General features: G+C 59.0%; 3 protein-coding genes across 3 annotated transcripts in view; 2 read left to right on the forward strand and 1 right to left on the reverse strand.

Moving 5' to 3' along the window:
* Nucleotides 1-1,103: 1,103 nt before the first annotated feature.
* Nucleotides 1,104-17,234, forward strand: LOC119107754 (protein diaphanous). The gene is made up of 20 exons (XM_037231304.1): nucleotides 1,104-1,217; nucleotides 3,205-3,266; nucleotides 3,524-3,673; nucleotides 4,141-4,242; nucleotides 4,911-5,107; nucleotides 5,901-6,210; nucleotides 6,684-6,794; nucleotides 7,299-7,534; nucleotides 7,907-8,217; nucleotides 8,302-8,645; nucleotides 8,909-9,067; nucleotides 9,456-9,704; nucleotides 10,114-10,200; nucleotides 10,522-10,674; nucleotides 11,128-11,256; nucleotides 11,516-11,641; nucleotides 11,948-12,112; nucleotides 13,168-13,411; nucleotides 14,619-14,712; nucleotides 15,566-17,234. Exons 2-20 carry the CDS (start codon nucleotides 3,234-3,236, stop codon nucleotides 15,699-15,701), a joined length of 3,336 nt encoding a protein of 1,111 aa, XP_037087199.1. The 5' UTR covers nucleotides 1,104-1,217; nucleotides 3,205-3,233; the 3' UTR covers nucleotides 15,702-17,234.
* A 613-nt stretch (nucleotides 17,235-17,847) lies between these two features.
* LOC119108312 (peroxisomal sarcosine oxidase) lies at nucleotides 17,848-22,271 on the forward strand. Its single transcript, XM_037231887.1, has 8 exons — nucleotides 17,848-17,918; nucleotides 18,715-18,864; nucleotides 19,411-19,559; nucleotides 20,266-20,545; nucleotides 20,711-20,800; nucleotides 21,186-21,335; nucleotides 21,676-21,751; nucleotides 22,138-22,271. Exons 2-8 carry the CDS (start codon nucleotides 18,754-18,756, stop codon nucleotides 22,269-22,271), a joined length of 990 nt encoding a protein of 329 aa, XP_037087782.1. The 5' UTR covers nucleotides 17,848-17,918; nucleotides 18,715-18,753.
* A 1,030-nt stretch (nucleotides 22,272-23,301) lies between these two features.
* LOC119108313 (multiple PDZ domain protein-like) overlaps nucleotides 23,302-27,072 on the reverse strand; it is a 31,584-nt gene continuing 27,813 nt past the window's right edge. Inside the window, 4 exon segments of the mRNA XM_037231888.1 lie at nucleotides 23,302-23,513; nucleotides 23,613-23,629; nucleotides 25,042-25,250; nucleotides 26,831-26,983. Coding sequence (XP_037087783.1) covers nucleotides 23,302-23,513; nucleotides 23,613-23,629; nucleotides 25,042-25,250; nucleotides 26,831-26,983 — 591 coding nt within the window.

Genomic DNA, 27,072 nt, shown 5'->3' on the forward strand with positions numbered 1-27,072 from the left:
GTACCAACTAACTGGTGACACCGTCAACCGCTGACGGCGGATGCGTTCTGAAGCCGAGCACGGCGTGTAACATACTCAGTTGCACGATCGACGCCAGAGTTTGCTTCTTGACGGGAGGGACGACGGATGTTGTATGGTTAAAGTAGTGCTCGGAAAGAGCACAAAAGCAATGAATTTAGCGGCGGTGGTCATCGCTGTCACATGGCTGCGCACAATTCCAGGGAGGTTAAGGCCCTCATTGACGACACTCATTGTATTTGGACTACGTGCATGCCCGCATGTCAGCGAAACGATGAGAGCATTTATCTTAGCAAGGAGCATCCAGTCCCACCTACATGGCAGCACTTTCAGCGGCCGGACCACGCTCCCCGCTTATAATTTGTAATTTTGTTATTCGCCGCATATTCCAACTCAAACTTGATAATTCTTGGAACGTACGAACGGTCACTTTGTTGGGACTTTGCCTGGACCGACAGCTGAACGGAAGCAGGAACGGAATGTTCGCCCGTCTGCACCCCCAACCTTACCAGTAGCGCTAGAAAATGATGTCACCTATGGTTTATCTTGTGACGTCAGATCCGGCTCGTCTCCTGCCACTCCCCCGTAGCCCGGGCACCACCCCAATACGGAGCTGTGTGTCATCGGTGGGCGCGCATGCATCACATCGCAATCATCGTGTTGAGCGCGCACCGTCAGGCCAAATGTACCCATGAAGACTGATAATTGTATTTGTCATGAAGCTCTGACCAACCCATTGGGCACTTTGAATGAAATGTAAAACGTGACGGGATCAGCTAGTGAAGTGGTCGGGTGGGGAGAATCCAGACATACTGGGTCCCTATTAATTGGTGTTAATGTACACGAGAAATAAAAAAGATGACCACCATAACTATCAAAGACCACTCTGAATTGAGTAGAGTTCACTAAGCGACCTGACTACAGTAGTTAGCGGCTGTCACATGTGGACTTTTTCTCAGCTTGATGGCCGTTCCATAAATTAGCTGTGCCTTTCATATGCACCAACGCATTCGTAAATGACGCAGGTTTGACATAAACGGCGGAAGCTAGCGAAACGCCCTTCCCGGGGCGTGTAACAGTGGTTAGAAGCCAATAGCGTAGCCGCCGTCGCATCCGGAGGATATGTGACACTGATTTTGCGGTTTAAGTTGGTCGAACTAAGCCAGACAGGATAGCTGCACTAGACTTAAAGCATTGTGGTGAGACATACTGCACCCAACAGTTGTGAGGTGGCTGTAAAACTGCTGGGGGTGATAGGGGCGTGCTGGTTTTCAATTAGGGGGCTGTGAAGGTAATGTGGTAAGCGTGCCGTCCCTGTGTATTGGCGTGTTTTGTTGATATCTGGTTGAAATGTGGTTATAATCACAGCTCAATCATCTGACTTAAAAGAATACATATCATTCCTTGTTCATATCAACACAAATTAGGTCAATCTGTGGAGTTGTGTAGACATGACCAAGGCTGACAGTTTTGGCAAGGCACAGATATTTCATCTTATCCACCTTACACAGTGTTAACATTCTTACTATGCCAGGCCAGAGTTTGGTTGTAATAATTGATTGTGAGATGAGGACTAACTCCACTTGGTTTGTCAGTAGGCAAAATATGGCCTTGATGGAATTGCTCTTATATGCAAGATTCAAAATCTGTCACATAAATATTTTAGCTCATGAGCGCAGAAGTAATAAACCATGGCAAATATGCATGCAAATTATGACACAGTGCTGCTGTGTAGGTATGAGACAGCTCTCTTATCAGTGCATTACAAAAGCTAGATCTGTTAGGCTGTGGACAGCATATTTATTCACATGCACCTGTCACTAATGGTTCATCTTTTATGCATTCTCCTTGCTTTTCAATGCAGTACTCCCAGCAGCATACCAGGTGTTTCATGGCCACATGAAGTCTGAATGGGGTATGTTTGCAATACCGAAATGTGGTCAACCATAGCACAGGCCACACAGAAACAATCACCATGAAAGTGGTTTGTTAAAAGAATCAACCAGAAGGCATTTTGGGCAAGAACCCGATAATGTGGTTGGTCTCCAACTGCTCAATGTTGTTGTCAGCAAGAGTTTCAGTCATGACAGTGATGTGATCAGGGGGTGGGAGCTTTGTTGTAAAGAATGAACTGATCTTGTGCTGTTTCTTGAATGTGCCTAGTGATATTTGGTGGGAGATGTTTACTCAGGGTGGCATCATATGATTGGCTGATGACAAGTGCCTTTTTGAGAACTAGTTGAGCAAATGTCACACCCTCGTGGTCCCCAAAATGTGGCAGACATTACCTTTTTCAGAAGATTCATGCACACAATTGGGGGAGGTGAAAAGCACATACATGCCTTAAGCTCCCCCCCCCCCCCACAAAAGGCTTCAAGATCCAATCCAAGGATCCTAGAAGCATGGAATACAATTGGATCTTGGATCCATCCTTGGGATCCATATACACATCTGGTGGAAAATCTGCATGTTTTCAATGCATCAACTGTATGTTGGTCTCTGGGTAAAACATCAAAGACAGCTTTTATTTGCAGTGACTATTTACTCCACAAATCAATGTCTCATCTTGGTAGCTCTGCAGACCCTCATGCACCATTTTGAGTCTGTTGCCCAGTTGTGTCATGTCATGCCATAGCTGTGGTGACACACACTGTGAGACAGATTTGAACATCGTCAGGCCATCACCCTCCTGGCACTCCCGTTCCCACCTATACTCCTGTGATGTTGAACAGGCATTGCCCCCATAAACTTTGAAAGGCTCTTTGTGAATCTTGCATGCCTTCTTCTTCTGCAGTGGCATGAATTTGATGACCAAAGGCTGCTGTCCTCTGATAGCCTTTTGAATGCACCTTGTAGAAGCTACTGAGGCAAAAACTTTCTTCTTGGATGCCCTTTTCACAAACCAGGCGTATATATCAGATTGCTTAGTGTGTTAGCGCTAGATGCCGGATGGATTTCCTGAAAAACATGCATCACCTCATTGGCTATGTATGGCCCTTTTGGTATGTCCCACAGCTTTCAAAACCTGCAGGACATGAGCCCTTTCGACGGTTCAGGCTGCTCGGCCACGTCAGGGCCGCTGTCATGAGCCGTCAGCTGTGACGACCGCCGTGACGGCCAGCCGGTGTAGGTCACGCGTCAGGCCGCCGTCCGCGGCCGCTCGTGTGACAGGGTCCTCTGTTGCAGCTGACGGCCGGGCCGACCAGACGCCCAACATGTCGAAAAACGAGAAGACCAAGTCCAGCTTCGTAAGTGATGCCGGGACGTGGGGGTTTGTGGGCGTGCCACTTTTTAGCTGATGCTCGTAATCTGTTACAATTAGTTTTAAACCCTTTGGCACTCACATACTACGACACGAATGTTGCAGGGTGCTTTCTGTATCTAACTGACTATGCCAGCTGATCACGAATTGAGTGTGCTCGCTCACCACACGGAGCCGGCGGCGGCGCCGCGCCTCGGCGCGTGCTGCGGGCACGCTGACGCGGCTCTCCGGGTGTGCCGCCAGCTGGACAAGGCGTTCCACAAAAAGCCGAAGAAGGGCGGCCGGCCCGCGTCGGTGCACGAGGCGGCCGAGGACACGGTGGACCAGGCGCCGGCCGCCACCACCGACGCTCTCACCGAGGCCGACGTGGAGCGGGAGTTCGAGAAGATGCTGGTGAGCCTCGCGTACCGGTGCGGCGGCTCTGATGGGAGGAGGGGCCCGGTGTCTCGTGTCTGCTGATGGTGGCGTATGAGGGTCTTGTTTTTGTGAGGAGATGTGATCTGAGCTGTAACCAAAGGCTAGCAATAACGTGCAAATGCGTTAATGCAGAGAATCAACCAAAATACCGGGCCTGTTGTATTGCGTAATGTGTTGTTAGCTGTGGTTGAATAGAACTGTTTAAAGAATCAGTAGCCAGGACCGTGGTCTGTATCTGATAGAATTGCCCGACACGAGTGCCTGATAGCGCAGTAGTGCGTTTGATCAATGTCTGTCACTATGGCTCTCAAACCCTGTTATTCCCTATGCGAACCAGAGAAATATGTCTGGTAACATTTCCACCGTGTACCGGGTTTATGGATTGCCATCAGGCGCTCACTTCGTAGCATCCGGCTGTCATGAGCGTTTTGACTGCTACGCAGGACGACATGAACCTGACTGATGACAAGAAGACCCCGCTGAAGAACCAGGACATCGACAAGAAGCGTCGCATGCTCGCCATGCACTACAAGGGCGCGGCACCGGTGAGGCCGTCGAATCCGGAGCGTCCGTGAGAAGCTGCCGTCACGGAGACCGACTCCGGTAGCGGTCGCCTCAAATCGCAGTGTCACAAATCGCAGGTCATCAACCCATCGCTGGGGATCATGTATAGCGTGCACAGTCTTTGCGTACGGGTGGCCTGTCAGCTAACGGAGACATTGCAAGTGAAAGGCCAAATCCTTTGACCAGATGCACCTTCCGCTGTGGACTCCGGCATTCGGCTCATTTCCGTAACGGAAATGCTCGCTCTCGTTGGACCTCAGCTGGGACGGACGGTCATCTGTTGTTGGTCACGTGTCCCACGCCCTGACCTGCTCTTCGGGCCGAGTGGCCGGCGCTGGCGCAGACCTTGCGGCAGCTCACGGCCCACGCATGACAGCGCTTCTGTGCTATCTGCCCGTCCAACTGCAGCCGCTCTGGCGATAGCCCTGTAACGGTGGCCCCTGTGAGCACCTAACTGGTGCGCGTGGCGAAAGCCCCCCCCCCCCCCCTCCTCTCCACCCCCAACAACCGCACTTGTGACGAGTGCCTTTAAACGGCGATCATCCAGCACTAGTCCTCGCCAGTGACCGCGTGACCAGTGATGTGAGTCCGTGTGACCGTGTGACCAGTGACGTTAGTCCGTGTGACCGTGTGACTCCTGCCGTGCCAGCAGCGCCAGCGAAGCCGGTTCGTCGCGCCGGCCGACTACACCAGCTACCTGTCACAGCCGCTCAGCGTGCAGAAGACCAGCGAGTGTCTCGAGTCGCTGCGCATCGCGCTCACCAACAACCCGCTCACCTGGGTGCAGGAGTTCGGCGAGACCGGGCTCAAGCAGCTGATCGCCATCCTCGGCGAGTGCTACCGTGGGTCAGTCTGCGGGCCGCGGAGGGGCCGTCGTTGTATCCAGTGCGGAACATCTGGAATGGGTTAACGTAGCGAAGAGTGACAAAGAAGGTAGCAGGGAGGACAGGAGAGTAGATTGTGAGGGATATGAGTAAACTTAGCAGAGGAAACTTTTCCGAGAACACGTCATGAAATCGTGCAGTTGACGAGCAGAACTGTTGATGATGCGTGTCAATGTATTTTTATGGTTGAATGTAGACGCGTAACTTATGCAGGTGATAAATGAAACCCTAGCATAGCAGTTGCATGCGCTGATAAAGAATTAAATGGTAGTATTGCAAGCGGGTTCGCTCCCACTGCTGCCGTCCCCCTCGCGCTCGTGGTGGACGTCAGGTGACCTCTGGACCTAGCCCACCCCGAAGCCCTAGTCACTTATCATCCTTGCCCACCAGCAACAGCAGAGTCTTCTGATGGTGTGCGTTGGGCTCCCCACGTGTTTGCCTGTCTGCGCCAGGGCCAGAGTGACATGTGTGCAGTCACAGACGGCGCGACTGGATGGGTACAGCTGGATCGCGTGAGCGTACCGACCCGTCTGTTCTGTTGCGCCCCTTCGCCAGCTTGTGGCCCCGTCTCGTCCACTTAACCTGTGTCCCATGGACTGTCGTGCCCTGCCGGAGCAGCCGCCTGGCACCTCCATCTCACACCCCTGTCCAGGGACATCAGAGACCGCCTGCACACCAAGCACACCATGCAGCACCTCGTGCGACGGGACTGCAACGTACCCACTTGTGGCCGACACGTCTCCACCCGCTGACAGGGACAGCAAGTGGGACCGGGTGCAGCTAGAGTGCGTGCGCTGCCTCAAGTCGCTGATGAACAGCACGCTGGGGCTGCGCCAGATGCTGGCCGAGGAGGGCGCGCTGCCAGCTCTGGCGCGCAGCCTCGACCCGTCGCTGCCGCAGGTCATGCACGAGGTGGTGCGCATGCTCTCCGCCTTCGCCATCGTGCCGCCGGACGGCCACCGGCGCACGCTCGACGCCATCACGGCCAACGGCGAGCTGGTGCAGCGGCCGCGGTTCGCGCCGATCGTGCAGGGCCTGATGGACCGCAGCAACGGACAGCTACGGGTGCGTGCGGCGGATGGAGGGACGGCAGCCAGCCGGTGCAGGGCTGCTGGGGAAGGGAGAGTTTGCGGGAGTGGGGGGAGGGTGTGCCCCGGTGGAAGCCGTTTTCCCGTGTGCCTCAAAATGTTGACGCAAGGTTCTGAGAAATGATATCTTTTGCGATGCATCTCGAAATTGTGTGTATTTACTACCCCAGCGGACTGTACGTGTGTTCATCGTTTTAATGTCTTCAGTGTGGCAGAAACAAGCTGAAGACTATTTGGGTGCGTGTGTCACGCGACGGGAGCTTTGAAACTTTGCCGTCTGCTATGCGTGATCAGCTTAAGGATACTACCAGACTCGTGCTGGCGGCCCTTCGCGCCGTCATCCAGACAGCATGCACGCGACATTGGACCAAATCGGCAGTATGACATTGCATCAAACTCAGCATGCCCACGTGATGTGACACCTGTCCCGGTCGTGCGTTCTGACGTCAGGTGTGCGTCATGATCCTGATCAACGCCCTGGTCAGCTCGCCGGACGACCTCGACTTCCGCATGCACCTGCGGAACGAGTTCATGAGAGACGGCCTCATCGACATTCTTGAGGTTCGTGCCCTCGCCGTACCGCCAGGTGCGCGGCACGCTGCTTCTGCCGTCGCTGTTTGGATACAGGGAGATATGATGGTTTTGTGTCTAACGTTGTGGTAAGTGGAGGGTTTAATCCAAGCATCAGCTGGCTCGCTGTGCTCCAGATTGCTTTCGAACCATGTTTCAAGTATGCCAAGACCGTCACATGACTGACGAATGTTTGAAGCCTCGTAGTTTTTCACATTGCGTCTTTTTAGGTCGCAAACCTACCTAAGAACCAACATGCGCGCTGGGTTATCAGGGAATTGTTTTGGTGCAGGAACTATGTCGAACCGGTTAACTATACTGTCTACCATGAAAAACGTCGGCAGTCAAGTCTTGGAACCGTATTGCTAACATGAAAAAAAGAAAGTGCAAAGTAGCTATTTTAAAAAAAAAACTCGATTTACTTCACGTTTGACCCGCGTGGCCGCGCATCGTTGCCCCGCCACTGCGTGACGTTCGCAATCCGCCATCCGGCAGACCATGGCGGCCGACGAGGCTGACGGCCTGCAGAACCAGCTCAAGATCTTCAACGAGCACAAGGAGGACGACCACGACGAGGTGTGCCAGCGCTTCGACACGATTCGCCTGGAGCTGGACGATCCCGATCAGTGCTACACGCTGCTGCGCAACTCGCTGGCCGACTCGCCGGGCGAGCCGTACTTCCTGTCGGTGCTGCAGCACCTGCTTTGCATTCGGGACGACCACAACGCGCGGTGAGCGACGGGGCGGCTCGGCGCTGGCTGTGGAGGCGTGTCGGCGTGGGGGGTGGGGGTTTGGTGTACGTTGGCGTGGGGAGTTGTCGATGATTGTGCGGCCTGGTGGTGTGTTAGTCATCGTAGTCGTGCCTGCGTTATAGAGAGAGTGGCGACGAATGAGGATTTGCGAGTTCAATTATGTTTTGTTTGCGGTTGTGTCTGGTGTTCAGACTCTGCACTGCACCCGGATCTGCGTCTTGGTAGACCAGCTCCCTCGCCTGCCCTGGAGCATTGTGCCGCTCCCTTGCACCGCATGCTGCCTTGTCTGTTGGCGCTGCCAGCCGCCTCTCGCACCTCGCCCGCTGACCCGGCTCGCCGCCCGGCCGGCAGCATGGCCTACCTGAAGCTGGTGGAGGAGTGCGTCTCCCAGATCGTGCTGCACAAGTCGGGCGTCGACCCGGACTTCCGCGCCACACGCCGCTTCCAGCTGGACGTCGAGCCGCTGATCGAGACGCTGGTGGAGCGCAGTCGTAAGGAGGAGGAGCGCGCCGCGGGCGAGCTCAACGCTAAGATGGAGGAGATGCTGACCAGCAAGCAGGAGACGGAGGCGCGGCTCTCGGCGTCGGAGCGGCTGGTGGCCGAACTACAGGCGCGGCTCGCCAGCGGCGCTGGCCCGCCAGGCTCGCTGGTCATCCCCAGCGGTATGCCGGGGGCGCCGACCGGCGGCGCGCGGCCGCCCGGGGTACCGCCGCCGCCGCCGCCGCCACCGCCGCCCGGGGCCGGAGGCATACCGCCGCCGCCCCCGCCGCCCGGGGCCGGAGGCATACCGCCGCCGCCCCCGCCGCCGCCACCACCGCCGGGCTCGGGCATACCGCCGCCGCCCCCGCCGCCGCCACCACCGCCGGGCTCGGGCATACCGCCGCCGCCTCCTCCGCCTGGCTCGGGCATACCGCCGCCGCCCCCGCCTCCAGGCGGCGGCCCGCCCCCGCCCCCGCCGCCGCCTGGCTCGGGACCGCCGCCGCCGCCGGGTATGCCGCGGGCGCCGGCGCCGCCGCAGCTGCCCTACGGACTCAAGCCCAAGACCAAGTGGACCCTGGGCCAGAATCTGAAGCGGGCCAACTGGAAAAAGGTTCGCCGGCCTGGCCGCGGCGACTCACCGTTGTAGTAGAATATATATTTAGTTGCTTCTTTTTCCCGCCTGTGGAGCACCCGTCCGTTCCGTTTTGAGTGTTATTTGTGCATGGTTGTGTGCCCCGCATTTAAACTAACCGCTTCCTAGCTTTATTTAAAGGGTGAATATTTCGGGTTAAGTCGGCTGATTTCAGCAGCAAGTGAATGCATTATGCAGTGCATGATATATCGTTTCACTGGAGACAACGCTGCGATTTTCAGATTCTTCCAAACAACTTGAAAGAGAATTCGTTCTGGGTCAAAGCCAACGAGGAGGCGTTGGCTGATGATGAGATTCTGGAAGGTCTGAAGAGCAAGTTCGCGTCGAAGCCACCTCCTCAGAAGGCAGAAGTGGCCCAAGCAAACAACAAGGGAAAGAAGGTGAGTATTGCCGTGGAATGCGTGCCGAATTGCGTCGGACGTTTTGCTGCTGAGCTTTTCGTGCTTATTCTTTACGTGGATCCTTAGTGGCTTCGATGGTCAACTGGACAGAAAACGCCCGACGGAGAATGGCGAGTGACGGCTTCGTGCTCGCCCGAGAGGGTTCGTGACCCTGCGACACACAGGCACTTTTTGTCTTGCGAGGGAAGGTCATGACGCATGGCTCCAAATGGATCCATCGGTATTAACCCTGATGCTCATCCTTGGGACCGCATGTTTTGGCCGTAATGCTGAAGCGTCTCTGCTAGACTGGCCACGCCTTCGCCGCACATGCGACCACGGCTCCGCGCCGAGATCGCCCCACCCGCCAACACCTCGCTCTCCGCAGGGCAAGGAGCTGCGCGTGCTGGACGGCAAGGCGGCGCAGAACCTCTCGATCATGCTGGCCGGCTCGTTCAAGCACATGTCGTTCGAGGAGGTGAAGCGCGCGGTGCTGCGCTGCGACGACTCGGTGCTCACCGACAGTCTGGTGGAGTCGCTCATCCAGTTCTGTCCGACCGGCGACCAGCTGAAGAAGCTGGAGGCGCACCAGGACGACTACGATGACCTGCCCGTCGCCGAGCAGTTCGCGCTCACGGTGCGTGCCGGCCGCCGCGGTCGGCGCCGGTGGACCAGTGGACCGGTGGACCGGTGGACCGGTGGACCGGTGGACCGGTGGGCGGGTGGACCGGTGGACCGGTGGGCGCGTGGACCGGTGGACCGGTGGCCGGTGGACCGGCGGAGATGCCGTATATGGGGTGGATGCTAATATGCACGTTGAGTTATTTCCGTGTTGTGGATGTGGGACTGCCTCTCTAGCACATTGCGGTGATATTTCGCGAAAAGCATTACACATGTATTTTCGCTTTCCTTTATTCATGAAGCGTGTTCACTGAGGATTTTCCTCCCCAACGCTTAAACAAGCGTTGACTGGTTAAAGTGACCACCGTGTTGCCAGTACGGATCCACATGTGCAATGGATTCTGCGTGTGGTGTTATGTCCGCAGATCGGCAGCATAAAGCGGCTCCTCCCGCGCCTCAATTCGATGAGCTTCAAGCTGAAGTTCGATGAGATGGTGCAGGACATTAAGCCGGTACGGACGCCGCGGGAGCTCAGCCGCTGGTAGTCGCTGCTGGTCCAGAGCGCTGGTCGGATCAGTTGGCGACTGACTGTCCGTGCCGATTGCGTGGTCTTGTTTGCTCGGGCTCCTCCTCGGCGGACAATGCGTAACCTCAGCGTGGAGAGCTCTTGAGACGATTTGGTTCGTCCTCATTTGGTGCTAAGTCATTCTCTTGGCTTGGTATGCCATCACGGCGTTAGTTTGGTGTTAGCGCGCTCGTCTCCAGTCTGGAGCACGTTTTGCGTCTTCCCGTGATGTCGCCGGCGCCCTGACGTCGGCGCGCCGTGCCGCCAGAGCGTTGTTTCGGCCACCGCCGCCTGTGAGGAGGTCATGTCCAGCCAGAAGCTGGCCCGCCTGCTGGAGCTCATCCTGCTGCTCGGCAACTACATGAACGCCGGCTCCAGGAACGCTGAGGCGTTCGGCTTCGAGATCAGCTACATCACGAAGGTGCGCCGACGGGGCGGCGGCCGTCCGCGGCGCCGGTGTGTCGCGGCGCGTGGCTGTCCGTGGCGCCGGTGTGTCGCGGCGCGTGGCTGTCGGCGGCGCCGGTGTGTCGCGGCGCGTGGCTGTCGGCGGCGCCGGTGTGTCGCGGCGCGTGGCTGTCGGCGGCGCCGGTGTGTCGCGGTGCGTGACTGTCGGCGGCGCCGGTGTGTCGCGGCGCGTGGCTGTCGGCGGCGCCGGTGTGTCGCGGCGCGTGGCTGTCGGCGGCGCCGGTGTGTCGCGGCGCGTGGCTGTCGGCGGCGCCGGTGTGTCGCGGCGCGTAGCTGTCGGCGGCGCCTCTGTGTCGCGGCGCGTGGCTGTCCGGTGAACCTCGGTGCCAGCTGAGTGCAGCCGATGGGGTCGGAGCATACCGGCCGCGCTTCGTGTGACTGATAGACGCGCGCGGCCGCTCGTCCTCAGCTCAACAACACCAAGGACGTCCACAACAAGACGACGCTCATCCACTACCTGGCCGAGGTGGTGGAGACGAAGCACCCCGAGCTGCTGGAGTTCCCCGGCGAGATTCCGCACGCCCAGGCAGCCGCCAAGGTCTGTGCACCCGCCGCGGGGCCTTCAGCGCGTGTCATTCCCAGGTACCGGCTGTACGTGCGAGACCGGCAGCGCCGTCGGGAGCTGCGGCCGCGGCGGGATCACACGCCTCGCCGCGCCCTCTCTTGAGATAGACTATCTAATCGTCATTGTTTGCGGGGCAATTCGGTTTGGAGGAGCTTGGTGATTTATGGGGTGTGACTCACACCCCCTTAGTGCTGGTGCCGACGAACCGTCACTGTCCTCTGCGGCCCCCCAGGTGTCCGCGGAGCAGGTGAAGGCGATGATTAACAAGATGGAGATTGGCACGAGGAACCTGGAGACGGACATCAAGAACAACAAGGTGCCGCTGTGTGACGACGACAAGTTTCTGGACGTCATGACCGTATCCTTTCCATGTCACACGGCCGTCGCCGCTCGTGCTGCGGCTCCGGACCGATGCTGTCGTTGAGTCCAGTTATCCGAACGTCCACCGTGACTTGACGGCGTTACCGCCCGTCTGTGGATGTGACGTCTCCGACGCCAGCCGCCAGCCTTGGCTGGTCGCGTACTGTGCACCCACTCTCCTCGGACAGGAGCACTGCTACCTCCCCGATTGCTCACTGTGTGGTGCTGTTCTCCCCCGGCCCCATCACAGGCGCGTGGCGCTGCGCGTAATAGTGTCGTCAAATGGCCTTGACGCGAAGCGCAGGAGTTCGCGGCCTCTGCCAGGGAGCAGGTCAACATCCTGACCAGCATGGCGCAGACGATGACCGAACGCTTTGCCAGCATCGCCGACTTCTTTGCGTTCGACCAGAAGAAGTACACCATGGAGGACTTCTTCGGCGACATCAGCACGTTTATCAAGCAGTTCCAGGCAAGGGTTTCAGTCGCGGTACCCAATCCCACCGATCCTAGCAGCGGTGGCATTAACAGCGGTGGCACGAGAAAACCGGCGAAGCTTTTGAAATCCGTGGTTCTCCATCCCCAGGTTGATTTTAACGAGTCTGCCTTAGCTATTCAAACAATCCTTGGCCGGCCAGGTTAACTTAGCAGTCATTTCAGTTGCCCTTTTGCTGCCCAGCTGATGGCTACCACTCTCAAGAGATGACTGGCTAGTACCACTGGCTACCAAGAGATGACTACTCGTGGATGTGTTTTTAGGTAGCAAAATAGACGCCGCATTTCTCGAAGTTCGGCTCCCGCACGGCGCACCAAATTAAGTTATAAGCGCCGGGTACCTCAAAGTCTGGATCAAAGCTCGGGGGGCGTTTGTGGGTATGCGTGCGCCCCTGACGCTCAGCTCCGCTGGACCAGGAACGCGCCTGGGTGTGTTTGCACTCCTGACGCTCCGTTCACTGGGGCAGGGGCGTGTCTGGGTAGGCGTACGCCCCTGATGATTCACTCCGCTGGGTCAGGGACGTGTCTGGCAGTGCGTACACACCTGACCCTTATTTCCACCGGAGCAGGGGCGTGTCTGGGTAGGCGTACGCCCCTGATGGTTCACTCCGCGGGATCAGGGACGTTTCTGGCAGTGCGTACACACCTGACCCTTATTTCCACCGGGGCACGGGCGTGTCTGGGTAGGCGTACGCCCCTGGTGCTTCACTCCGCTGGATCAGGGACGTGTCTGGCAGTGCGTACACACCTGACCCTTATTTCCACCGGGGCACGGGCGTGTCTGGGTAGGCGTACGCCCCTGATGCTTCACTTCGCTGGATCAGGGACTTGTCTGGCAGTGCGTGCACACTTGACCCTTATTTCCACCAGGGCACGGGCGTGTCTGGGTAGGCGTACGCCCCTGAAGATTCACTCCGCTGGGTCAGGGACGTGTCTGGCAGTGCGTGCACACCTGACCCTTATTTCCACCGGGGCAGGGGCGTGTCTGGGTGTGCGTGTGCCCCTGACGCTCCGCTCCGCCGGGCCGCGCAGGACGCCTACCAGGACAATGTGAAGCTGCGCGAGACCGAGGCTAAGATCCAGCGTGCCAAGGAGGCCAAGGCCAAGGCGGAACGTGAGCGCAACGAGAAGAAGTCACAGAAGCGCGCTATCGAGGCCATGATGGAGGGTGGCGACAACCAGGAGGGCGTGATGGACAGCCTGATGGAGGCGCTGCAGTCGGGCTCCGCCTTCAGCCGCGACCAGCGCAAGAAGCGGCCCGCCCGGCCCGCCGGAGGTGGGTGGTCCGGGCCGCGCGGCGGGCTCCGGAGGGGCCGAGGTGCCTGATCGTGCTCTTGTATGGCGAACTCGCTTGATTGTATGCCATAGTGTATGGTCATGACGGCGTCGTGTGACTTCTGATGAACATAATGTGTGGCGCATGTCTAGAGGGCGCTGCATTTCTCGTCTGCATTTCTTGTGAGGTGCTTAACATGCATCGATCGTGCTTTCCAAGCCATCATGTGTGTGTTTTTGGCAAACCACGCTTATCAAAGTGAAACGCCGTAAAGCTCACGTACAGAGCGCCGGTGCCGGTGCCCGAGGGTGGCCCTGAGCGATGTGCCGGTGCTGGAGGGTGGCCCTGAGCGATGTGCCGGTGTCCGAGGGTGGCCCTGAGCGATGTGTCGGTACCAGAGGGTGGCCTGGGTGGTGTGCCGGTACCAGAGAGTGGCCCTGGGCAGTGTGATGGTGCCCGAGGGTGGCCCTGAGCAATGTGCCGGTACCAGAGGGTGGTCCTGGGTAGTGTGCCGGTACCAGAGGGTGGCCCTTAGCGGTGTGCCGGTATCAGAGGGTGCTCCTGGGTAGTGTGCCGGTAACAGAGGGTGGCCCTGGGTAGTGTGCCGGTATCAGAGGGTGGCCCTGGGTAGTGTGCCAGTAACAGAGGGTGGCCCTTGGTAGTGTGTCGGTATCAGAGGGTGGCCCTGGGTAGTGTGCCGGTAACAGAGGGTGGCCCTGAGCGGTGTGCCGGTGCCAGGGGTGACCCTGAGCGATGTGCCAGTACAGGCACATCAGGGGGTGGCCCTGGGCAGTGTGTCAGTATCAGAGGATGGCCCTGGGAAGTGTGCTGGTGTCCGAGGGTGGCCCTGGGCAGTGTACCGGTGTCCGAGGGTGGCCCTGAGCGATGTGCCGGTGTCCGAGGGTGGCCCTGAGCGGTGTGCCGGTACTACAGGGTGGCCCTCAGCGGTGTGCCAGTACCAGAGGGTGGCCCTGGGTAGTGTTTCGGTGCCAGAGAGTGGCCCTGAGCGGTGTGCCGGTACCGGAGGGAGGCCCTGAGCGGTGTGCCGGTACCAGAGGGTGGCCCTGGGCAATATGCCGGTGTCAGAGGGTGGCCCTGGGTGGTTTGCCGGTGCCAGAGGGTGGCCCCAAGCGGCGGTGCCGGTGTCCGCGAGAGCGGTGGTGGGCTGCTGTGTCGCCGTCACCCGCCGCCCGCTCCTGGCCGGCAGCTGAACGGCGCGCGCAGCTGAGTCGAAGCCGGTCGCGGCCGGGCCTGAACGGAGACGAGGACCACCGAGACGTGCCTAGGGAGGCAACCACCGAGTGAGTGGGCTCTGCTTCGGGCCCTCTCTGACCGGAGGTGCCCGTGATGTCGCGAGACGCTTCATCTACGCGAGCACGCCTTTTATCGCAGATCTCGTCTGGGTTACACATGTGTCATTCTGTCAGTCCGACCTTCGGAATATGTCGCACCGTCAGCTGCCCGCGACTTTGCCCTACCGTCACCCCTTTTTGACTGTGCCGTGCAGTATACTTTTGGGGCTGCACCGTACTTCGTCCCGACTGTTCCGTGCCATGATTTTTACGGACATTTTGGCCGTCCCGCTCCGTCATCTGACGACCAAGTGATTGCACCGCTTGGTGGGCCACTGAGTTTGTCCCTGAGTACCGCCCCGCCTTTGCCTGGCCTCGCTGCAGTTCGTTCTTCGTCAGCCCCTGCCGTCAGGCCCCCGTCAGTTCCTGCCGTCAGTCCCCCGTTGGTCCCTCCCGTTAGCCCGTGACTCCCCGTTGTACCTCTACCGTCCCTGCGCCGCAGTCCGCCAACCCCACTCGTTAGTCCGACTCCCCGTTGTACCTCCACCGTCCCCACGCTGCGGTCCGTCGGCCCCTGACATCAGCCCCTGACCAGTGTCGTGCCCCTGCCGTCGCCGTGCCGCAGTCCGCCAGCTTTTCCAGTCAGCCCCTGACCCCTGTCGTGCCCCTGCCGTCGCCGTGCCGCAGTCCGCCAGCTTTTCCAATCAGCCCCTGACCCCTGTCGTGCCCCTGCCGTCGCCGTGCCGCAGTCCGCCAGCTTTTCCAATCAGCCCCTGACCCCTGTCGTGCCCCTGCCGTCGCAGTGCCGCAGTCCGCCAGCTTTTCCAATCAGCCCCTGACCCCTGTCGTGCCCCTGCCGCAGACCGGCGCCGGAAGAGCCGCTCCGCGTGGTGGGCGTGCGGCGCCGCTCCAACCAGCCGGGCGACGAGCGTAGCCGCGAGAAACGCGTCAACAGCACCAACAAGCTGCTGGACAGTCTGATGGAGACGGGCTCCTAGCCGTGCCGGGCGACCGCCGGTGCCGCGGGCGGCGGCGGGAGGACGAGTAGGCGACCGAAGCGTGGAGGGAAGGGACTCGATGTGGTAGAGGAACGGAGGGGGTAGGTCGGTAGGAGCTGCTCTGTCGGGCTTTAACTCCAAGGCGGGCAGCGCCGAGCGTGGAAGGTCCCTAATAGCGGATGGGGTCGCTGAGGTACACAAATGGTCTGAGCTAGTGACGCGGCAGTCGTACCGTTTGATGCTAATCTAGGTTTTATCAAGGGGTTTGAAGTGGTGACTATTGTGATTTACTTGCTCAGTACATATCGTGGACGTCCTGTGGGCGCGCTGTCAAATTACGGATGCGTGCCAGCTAATAGGTAAGATTCCGAGCTTATACTTATGTGTTTGTGCGCTTGATTACTGTTGTCCTGTCTGTTGGCAGATCACGTTATGATGTGACACGAGGTGCTCCCGAGTTATACAGTCGTGCGACGAATTTGACGCTTCCCAGCTAAGCGTGCTTCCAGCCAGACCTTTCAAATAGGAAACGTGGCTTCCGTAGGCGTCGCTAGTTATTAACCCGTCATCGAGACTATAGATGCGCATCTCCTCGGAGTTTCGTCGTGCGTGTGGTGGGATGTGTGACCCGCATTGAATGGCTTCCTGTCTCTGCCGTTGCATGGAGCATGTGCATTCCTGCGTGCGTCGCGCAACAAGCTGTTCAGGCGTTGTGAAAGCCGTGGAGGTGCGACTTGTCTGCGACGCCTTGTGCCAAACGGGCGGCGTTCGTCGTCTTCCGTCAAACGAATTAGAACCGTCGTGGCGGAACGAGTCGATGCTGTGCTTGTGCCTGTTCTCCCAGTGTACTTACGATTTTTATCGGAACTTAGAGTCACGTTTTGAGCGGCAGGATGTCTTAAACCGGCGCAAGTTTCGCGGAAGACCTGTGATCGGCCTGAATCAGGCTGTGCGCGTGGCCACGTTAACTGCCTTAGGACTGCTGGCAGCAGCACAGCCTGCGTGTGCGTGCAGTCCCTGCGGTCAGCTGTCTGTGGAGCGGTGGGCCCGACCGCCAATGCAGTGGTTGGGCGTGGTCCGGCAGCCGCAGTATCTCTCTCGACAATATCCCTGCAGTGTGCACCCTGGCGGAGCCAGCGATGTGCTCGCAACATTCCACGAAGCGCGCACATGCGTGCTCCGATGTCCCGATTTCCCTTACAATGAGATGGTGTGCTCATTGGCGATCGCTGGTCTTCGCGGTGGCTGCCTGGTCACGGCGCGCATGCGCAGCGAGCGAACTTACAAGTTGGATTTGACAGCAGCTGGTATGGTGTGGTCCTGCAGTCATTTTCCTGCCGGAAAATGCCGACTTGTCGCATTTTAGCGAGCCCGTTGCGCCTCTGTTGAGACGGGTGATCACGCTCGTTTGAGACGGGAGAGCGGGACGAAGGCGATGTCTTCGCGTCCCCAGTACCTGTACCGTGCCTTGGTCTCGGCCACACCAGTTAGCTGTTTTATTCGACGCGATCGTCGGTTGTTGGGTGCGATAATATAAACTATCGTTTGTGCCGGCCGTGTTTGTCAGTCTCATCAGTCAATCCGGCGCACATGTCAGTCTCATTTTCTTGTCGGCATCCGAGAGCGGCCCAAACAAGCCACCAAGGGCGGAGCAGTGTGCTTGATGCGCTGTGAACTGAGTTCTTCGCCTTCACACTGATTCTTGAACACATGATAGGGGGTCACGGCACAGGGTCATGTTAACACCTAACGGTACAGAGGGCGAGCGCCAATATTGCGGAGCAAAATGGCTCCCGCGTCATCGATGGTAACACGCTCACATGCGGGGACGGCGTTAGCGTGTGTAAGGGCGGAGACGTCTCCGGCGGTAAGGGGCGGCCGCGTGAGACGCACGGCACGCACCATTGCCTCCATTGAAACGTGGTGTTTCGACTTGGCGAACGTTCGAACAAAATGTCTCAATCAATCTCAATCTCAATCAGGCAATCTCATTACCGGTTGCGTTGATTGTGCATCCGGAAGCAGCGAGAACTTTGGCACTGAAGTCCTGTTGGTACGCATAGCTGCACAGGACAGCACTGCCGCCGTCACTGGCCGCAGAAGACGGACTGTTTATCTTGGGGCCGTCGCGGTCAGGGCGAGTTCAGTGCGCTTTCAGCCATCCGCGGGTGGCGGACGCGTGACATCAGAACTCACAGCTCAGAGCGAGCGTGATCTGTGAGTATTAGTGTGCTGGATGCCTGGGTATTGCCACTCTGGGATTTCGGGGCAAGTCAAAATTGGGGCTCTCAAACTGGAAGCTGGGGAACAAGTTGACCTTGAGATCCTTGCGCCTGCGCAGTTGCCTCCATGTCTTCCAATGGGAAAGTGTGGAAACGTGCATGATATGCGAAGCACCATCCCATTATGCGGAATTGGGGTGATCGCCTGGTAGCGCAGATGCAGTGTATGCTGGAGGTGATCACGGGGCCGTAATCAATTGTAGCATGTGACTTGGCAAGGACAGGTATTGACAAGCACACATGTAGCTAAACTGGGAATACACTTAGGCTTAACTTAAGTTTATTAGGTTTAGCTTACGCCTATCCTCCGATTATATTCTTTCCATGGTTTTACCTCAGAACCTTTAAAATTACGTCCTTTCCGATAAAGCACAAATAAAAGCTGCGTCCCCGGCCTGACTGAGTCCACACGTATAACTAGTGCGGGGGGGGGGGCTGGGGAACCATGCCTCAGTTTTTACAAACGGGGTTTTGTTTCCTCCAAGTTTGCCCGTGAAACGTTCACTTTTGGGTTTTGTATTAGAAATGCATGCTTAAGTGACGCTGCACTTCTCAGATTTTAGTCGACCCCTCAACGCTATTCCCCCAATCTCAGAGACATGATGACACCCATACGACAGCCATCCTACGCACGTTTATATATATATATATATATATATATATATATATATATATATATAAACATGCAGAGGCTGACGTCATTTGCTGGCTGTGCTGCCGCCTCTGCTCAGCGCTCACGCCTGGCACTGGCGCGCCTCGCACCGCACCAGATGGCCGAGCTGACCTATGACCGGGTGGTGGTGGGGGCCGGCATCATCGGCGCCTGCACAGCCTACCAGCTGGTGAAGGCTGGACACAGGAGCGTCCTCCTGCTGGACCAGGTGAGTAGCGGCGCGGCGTTCGCTCGCCGTCCGACCAATGTCAGCCTCACACGCGCTGTCTGCAATGTGCCAGTGCAGTAACTTAACGCGTTATCAAACATTGAATGGAGGCAGCACGCGCGCACGTCAGCACACACAACAGGCCAAATCAAAGGTTATGCTAACGGAATGCATGGCACTGCTGCAAGCCGGACGCTGCTGAGACACTATTGAGACACTACTGAGACCGGCCGCTACTGAGGCACTACTAAGACCGGACGCTACTGAGACACTACTGAGACCGGACACTACTGAGACACTACTGAGACCGGACACTACTGATATACTACTGATACGAACGACCTGTGTTGGACCACTACTGAAGCTAGTGAGACGAACGACCTGTGTTGAACCGACATTCCAATACTGTATCATTTACTCAGTTCTCTGCCCTTGCTGCTTCCCATGGCCAATAGCATGCATGGCTACGTTTATACTTTGTGCGCCTAGTCGGAGTGGCAGCCGAGTAACTGCCAGAGTGATGACCCTGTAACTCTGTGCCGCCAGTTCCCGCTGCCCCACTCGCGCGGCAGCTCCCATGGCCAGAGCCGCATCACTCGCACGGCGTACCGGGACCCGGTGCAGGGCCAGATGGCGCGGCGGTCCCGCACCCTCTGGGACGACATCCAGCGGCATGCCGGCGAAACTCTGTGCCAGTGAGGACGAGACGTTGATTGGTTAGCCGCCGGTGTTCATGTGGTGACGTCCTGCAAATAAGCCAGGGTGAACGCAGTTGAGCTTTGGATTGACGGAATCTACACAAATTCTCACCGGTCATCAAGCATTAACTCTGGAAAACAACTTTCCAAGCAAACTTGAAGTTGAGTGTGGATACCACGTGCATATACAGCAGGAGTCGAGCCTCCCTTCAATTTGGGGAGGGGGGGGGGGGAGGCGGGGCTCTGGCACTTCTTTAAGTCCATCTCTCTCTCTCTCTCTCTCTCTCTCTCTCTCTCTCTCTCTCTCTCTCTCTCTCTCTCTCTCTCTCTCTCTCTCTCTCTCTCTCTCTCTCTCTCCTCTCTCTCCTCTCTCTCTCTCTCTCTCTCTCTCTCTCTCTCTCTCTCTCTCTCTCTCTCTCTCCTCTCTCTCTCTCTCTCTCTCTCTCTCCCTCTCTCCAAATTTGGAAGAAAGTGGGCCAGGTCCGCGGAGAAACCCGTTTGTTGTATTTTGGGGTAATTCCATTTTATATACCTCAGCCCTCGCCCCCCATCCCAACGTATTTTGCGAAGCTACGCCCCTGATATGTAGTCAGTATAAATGTCGGTTATAGCTGCATCATCTGTTTCTTTCGATGCCGGAGATCTCAGAGCCCCCTCAACCAGTCCGATCTGTCCCCAACCGTCGCTGCCGCCGTGCCTGCAGCGACTGCCCGATGCTGCTGGTCTCGGCGGCCGAGAACCGGGAGCTCTTCGAGACGTACCTGGCTTGCCTGGACGACCAGACTGTGTACTCAGGGCGGCAGCTGGCGGAGCTCGTGCCGGTGGCGCGCTTCCCCGTCACCACCGTCGGCTGCCTGGACAGGACGGCTGGCGTGCTGCGAGCCGACCGCTGCCTGGAGGCCGTGCGCCGGCTGTACCTGGCCGCCGGCGGCAGCCTGCGCGACAGCTGGCCCGTCACCGAGGTCTCGCCCGGCGTCGGCACGGTGACGCTGGCCGGGCCGGCGGGCCGGGTGCGCGCGCGCGGGGCGGTGCTGTGCGCCGGCGCCTGGGCCGCACAGCTGCTGGCGCCGCTCGGGCTGCCGCTGGCGCCGCTGCTGGCGCCGCTGCGCGTGCCCGTCACGTACTGGCGACTGCGACCCGGCGCCAAGGCGCCCCTCGTCGGCATCGATTTGGGTCCGGGTGACAACACGTCGCACTTCTACTGGCTGCCCAGCCTCGAGTACCCCGGCTTGGTGAAGGTGCGCCGCGGGTGACGTCGGACCGCAGCGGGACTAAGCCGCGACTAGGCCGGGCCGGGTGATCCTGCGGTGTCTGTTAGGCGATGACTTATGCGGAGCTCGACAAGTGCCGCGGGCCCAGGACGCATTACCATATGCTTAAGATGCAGGTAGTAGAAAGGCGGTAATCATTCCGTGGCTATGAGGTGTCGTGTGTTGCCTGCAATAACTATAAGCGGGCGATTCCTTTACGTCTGTGTGCGCCAGGCTGGGGTTTCCATTGGTTGGTGAGACGAAGCAATGCATGATTGTCGTACACATTACCACGCATCCTAAAACTCTCCGCACACCACCACCGAGGGGATCCCTACCGACGTTAATCCCGGTTACGCTCGCGCTGTTCCAGTTGTGCATCCACACTGGAGTCCCCTGCGACCCAGACAGGAGGGACGCGGTCTCCACAGAGGCCGTACTCCGGCGCCTCACCGAGTACGTGACACAGAACTTCCCGGGCCTGGAGCCGGAGCCGGCCATCGTCGAGACGTGCATGTACACGGTAAGGCGTGTTCACGCCCTCCGAGAAACCCAGCGCAACCAATGCCTTCCCCACTGTCCACCGCGAGCACAGGCTGCTGTGTTAGTTTCTATACGTCCACGTAGCGAGCATTCGTGTAACCATCCCGGCCAGCACTTACCTATGAGCCCGACACGGCAAAGGGAAGCGCGCGTGGCACCACACGGACCGCGTGCACGCCACACACGGGCAGCCGGTCAGGAGTATAGGCTGCGGCATGCTCGTGACAGCCTGACAAGGGCGATACCACGTCGGCCGGCAGCCTGTGCTAGTGCGAAGTGATTGTGCTGTGTTTCTGACACGGATTTCACGCGGTTTGCAGACTACTCCGGACGAGAGATGCATACTGGACGTCCATCCGGCCCACCCAAATATCGTGTTCGCAGCCGGGATGTCAGGTACTGAGGACTGGCACCTCGGAGACTTATCGCGCCCAGGGTTCAGACCTACCTGAACAACGTATTTTCATGAACATCTCATCTTTTACGCAACATTGCCAGGACAGCCGGAGGACAAGGTGCTTTTGTTAAATGCATATTTCTATGTGCAACTTTGCAGTACTAACGTTGATTGTATGGAATGTCAGGTAAGCAACTACAACCACCCCATTCCCAAAACAATAACTTTCAAGATATCTGGACGCCTCGCACCCTTCCTCCCAGGAAGCAGATACGAGCCGGCTACAACACCCGGCTTGTGAGGAGCTGCAATTCCATCAGATGTCCCGTGTTGTGCAGCAGCATCACAGCCAGAACAGCCGGTCAGACCGGGTTCTCCTCCACAGGCGAGGGCTTCAAGATGGGGCCGGTGTTCGGCGAGGTGCTGCAGCGTCTGATCGACGGCGAACCGAGCCAGTTCGACCTGGCGCGGTTCTCTCTGCGGCGGTTCGACGGAGCCCGCCAGCTGGCCGGGCTCTGATCTGCCGCATCCTCTCCGTGACCGGCAGGAAGCCTCGGCGCCGCCACGCTCATACGGCTGTCGGCCCATTCTGCACTGGTGCTGGTCACTTTAGAGCCAGCGCGGGAAGGCTGTGGGGCTCACCATGCGAATACAAGCATCTGGTTTATTTTTGTGTGGCCAGTGTATATTTGGAGGCGGGCGCGTCCACCTCAGCCTTGTGACGTCACTATCAGAGGTCGTGGTTGACCAATTCCCGTCCAATGCTGAGACCATTGGCAGTGCGGGCCACCACGCGACAAACCGCTCAGTCGCCAAACAGCACACAAGTAAGCACATTTGTTGCAAATTTATTGTCTTAGGAATCCCTTCGCACAACACTGAAACCGTATTATAGCTGCATCGTAATCGATCGACTACACCCACGTACGGGATGTTGAACTTGATGAGGGAAGGCGTGGACCGACCAACGCCCACCGCCCCGCCGAACCGGTGAGAGACCGGGCGGACAGACAAGGCCAGGGAGGGGGGCGCCCGGGGCCGACCGGCGCACCGGACGGGGACATGACCCGCGCGGACAGGGCATAAAGAGATACCTGGAGCGGGTGGTCCTGGCCACCGGGGGCGCCGTCGCAGCGATGCCCCCACGGTCCGCCGCGGACGGCGGTGGCGCCACGCGCGCACGCCCAGCGGAACGAACAGAGCACAACAACGCTCGCCCAGCCGGGCCTGCTGCGGCGCCGCCTCGTAACAATACAATACACGGCTGGTAAAAATGCAACAAGATCTTAGCTGTAAAATGACACGCATCAGTGTACAAAAACATCGCAACGGACCGCAGCGGGCGGCGGAGGCTGCCCGGCCGCCCGAGCCGGGCGCAGCCTCTAAAATAAGATGATCCCACCACCAAGAAGATGGATTATGCTATACGTGTCGAAGAGGCGAATGCTGGGGCCGACGGCAGTCCCTGGCGCTTACCTGGCGCGGACCGCCGGCCGGCGCGGCGGCGGCGACTCCGCCGACGCTGGCGGCGCGGGCGGCTCCCGACGCCTCACGACTCCACCACCATGGTGACGGTGCCGGTGGCGTTGGTGAGGATCGTGACGGCCTGCTGGTGCGTGACGCCCGTCATGGGCACGCCGTTGACGCTGCGGATCATGTCTCCGCGGCGCAGCGAGCCCTCGTCGGCCGCCGCGCCGCGCGCGAACACCGTCTTCACGTAGATGGGCAGGGCACCCTGCGGCGAGCCGTGGCCGCCGACTACTGAGAAGCCGAGCCCGGCGGCGCCCCGTTGCAGCACCACCACGCGCGCCGCGGCCGGCGGCGGAGGCGGCGGCGGCGGCGGCGGCGGCGACGGCGCAGGTGACGGCGCGGGCGCGCTGCCGGGCGGAGGCGAGGGTCAGGCGGACGGAGCGGAGCACGCGCGGCCGCAGCGGCCGACGGCTCAACGGCTGCTGTCTTAGGAGCCGGCGTCGACGCACTGACGTGCCAGCGGCGACGACAGGCGGGCATTGACATCAGCAGGCCCGTCGTCTAAACGCCTAGACGACGCATCAGCGGCCAGTGGTTTCGTGGGAGACCGAGGTCCACAGCGACGGTTGCGATAGAACGGAATCAGTTCCGAGTTCCGTTCCGCTCCGAGTCGACGGGCAGGTACATACATGCGGACAGGGTGTCGCCATAAAGTCAAAGTGGCGAATCAATACAATCACTGCTTACGACATGCGTTAATTTGATGTCACTCAAATAGCATGCGTTACAAATTCCATGTTTGCATGACCACTGCATGGAAATTCGTGGCGTGTAAAGTCATTAGAGGGGAGGGTGAAATCCAGACAAGCACGAAGCTGCGCTAAGTAAAGCTAGCGAACGCACACAGCTTCACTTATAAGATGATTGTCCTTTAGTGTGATCAAGACCCTTAGCATGGGATTACAGATCTGAACATACACCATCGCTCAGTTAGGAGGCTTCAGCCAGGCAACATCGTAGCCAGTGCAAACATGTTCGCGAAACACTCATGCATCAATGCGTTCTATGCTGCGTAGGAAAATGTGCGTGGAATGGAAACGATACATCTTCCATAGCCTTTGTTGGCTGCTTGCTTTTCTATTTCAATGCGTGGCGCGAAATTTACGGAACGCTGTTCGTTCCCCGCAACGCGCGGAAATGATTGCTTCTTTTATTCGCAACACCGTTGCCGGTACATGGGTGAGCCTTTTGCTATTTCGACGTGCGATCTGCAAGGCAGCCGAAACACACAACGACAAAAGAAACCGAACCGACAACCTGGCAGCACTCGGGTGCTTTTAAAATAGGAAGAATCTGCACAGCCCATGCAAATAAAATCCATGCACTCTACGGTGAAACAAGAGAAGCTCGAACGCTCGAGTACGTCACTAGAGGTAAGCACTGTCGCTGGCGAAACGCCACGGGACTGCATGCAGCAGTGCGGAGCGCCACAAGGAATCTACTCACCATCACCTTATTTCACCTTCCTGGCGACCCCAGATCAACAGAAAAGAAACGGGAGAGAGTTAGCACCCTAAATGGGTCCAGCCAGACAGCATGGGACAACGTTATTCCACTCACTCGCACGCCCCGCCCCTGTTCCCACTGGCATCATGGACACCACACCACGTTCATAGCTAGTACAGTTCTCGGCAACGACTGTCACACAATCGGGTACACATCACGAGGACGAGCGCGTCCACAGCTGGGCTGCAGTGCCGCGGGCGATGACCGGAGCGTGCCCGAACCACCTCGGGCGGAGGAGTCCTACAATACTCACGCGTCAGGCACTTTGCTGGTGGCGTTGGCGGCGCCGGGCGAGTGACGCACTTTGAGCCGCCCCACTTTCATGTTGATTTTGCCCATGGACGTCTTGAGGATGGAGGCGGCCTGCTCCTGGGTGGCAACCTTGAGGTCCTGGCCGTTGACCGAGAGGATCTGGTCGCCCTGGATCAGGCGGCCGTCCGCTTCCGCCACGCCGCCTTTCACCTGTCGGACACGGCCCGATGGTGGGTCAGAGATCTCGGCAGACCCCGCCACATCGCCCTTCACCCGTCACACACGACCCGGCGGCGGGTCAGAGGCCTCGGCAGACTCTGTCACACCGCCCTTCACCCGTCACACCCGGCCCGGTGGCGGGTCAGAGGCCTCGGCAGACTCCGCCACATCGCCCTTCACCCGTCACACACGACCCGGCGGCGGGTCAGAGGCCTCGGCAGACTCTGTCACACCGCCCTTCACCCGTCACACACGGCCCGGCGGGTCAGAGGCCTCGGCAGACTCCGCCACATCACCCTTCACCCGTCACACACGACCCGGCGGCGGGTCAGAGGCCTCGGCAGACTCTGTCACACCGCCCTTCACCCGTCACACACGGCCCGGCGGGTCAGAGGCCTCGGCAGGCTCCGCCACACCGCCCTCCACCCGTCACACACGGCCCGGCGGCGGGTCAGAGGCCTCGGCAGACTCTGTCACACCGCCCTTCGCCTGTGTCGGTCACGGCCCGGCAGCGGGTCAGAGACCTCGGCAGACTCCGCCACGAGAGACCTCGGCGGACTCTGCCACGCCGCCCTTCACCCGTCACACCCGGCCCGGCGGTGGGTCAGAGGCCTCGGCAGACTCCGCCACATCGCCCTTCACCCGTCACACACGGCCCGGCGGCGGGTCAGAGGCCTCGGCAGACTCTGCCACACCGCCCTTCACCTGTGTCGGACACGGCCGGCGGCGGGTCAGAGACCTCGGCAGACTCCGCCACGGGAGACCTCGGCGGACTCCGCCACGCCGCCCTTCACCCGTCACACCCGGCCCGGTGGCGGGTCAGAGGCCTCGGCACACTCCGCCACGCCGCCCTTCACCCGTCACACATGGCCAGGGGGCTGCAGATTCGGCCCAGGGCACTCCATCCATCTGGTCGACACCATCCAGAGACAAGTTAAAGAACTCTGCGGAGCCCGATAAGCTGCGCTTCATCTGCCAACCACGACTGAGAGACAGCGCAGACCCCGCTAAACAACCGCCAATCGCATGCGCCCCATACCACACAAGTACCGACCGCCATCCGCCATACAAGTACCGACAGCCATCCGCACATCACAACCCCACATACTCGCACAAATACATCCATGCCGGTCAGGGTCGTGATAACCGATCGGTTGTGGTGATCGGTTCAAAATCGTGGATCGGTTACAGGATCGGTACGTGAAAATATATCGAAAGTTAGAAAGCATAAACCTTCCTGTGTCGTGGGTGTAAAGCTGCCCATTGCGTGGCATGTGGGTGTGTTGCGTGGTGTGTGGTCTAGATATTAAGTCAGACATGACAGGCGCCACCACACCTCCACGCGGCCAGACCACAAACCCGACACGAGCGTCGAGCGGGAGCCAGGCCGAGCCCGTCTCATCACCACCACCAGCGACGCAGGCACGAACAGAAGCTGGACACCGCCAGCCCCGGGCGGCAGCGGCTCACCAAAGCGACCAACACAACGCCAGGCACGCGACGGGCGCGAGCGCCGCCGCCTCGGACGGGCGCGAGGCCCAGCGACGAGATCGCACACAGCCGGCACTCACCACATCTGATATGAAGACGCCGGGTCCGTTCTTCCGGCCGACGATGCTGAGTCCGAGCCCCTTACCGGGCTTCTTCACCATCTGCACGTCCATGGTCTCGAACACGTCCTCCTCCTTGGTGGCGCCCTCCTCCCGATACACCAGCATCCGCACCTGATCGATGCGGGTCAGGTCAGGCCGCTGTCGAGCCCCACTACTACTCATGCACATGCATATACGCCCATGCAACCATTAGTCTGAGT

This window comes from Pollicipes pollicipes, unplaced genomic scaffold, assembly GCF_011947565.3.
Source record: "Pollicipes pollicipes isolate AB1234 unplaced genomic scaffold, Ppol_2.1 Scaffold_6686;HRSCAF=7923_pilon_pilon_pilon, whole genome shotgun sequence".
Lineage (NCBI taxonomy): Eukaryota > Metazoa > Arthropoda > Thecostraca > Pollicipedomorpha > Pollicipedidae > Pollicipes > Pollicipes pollicipes.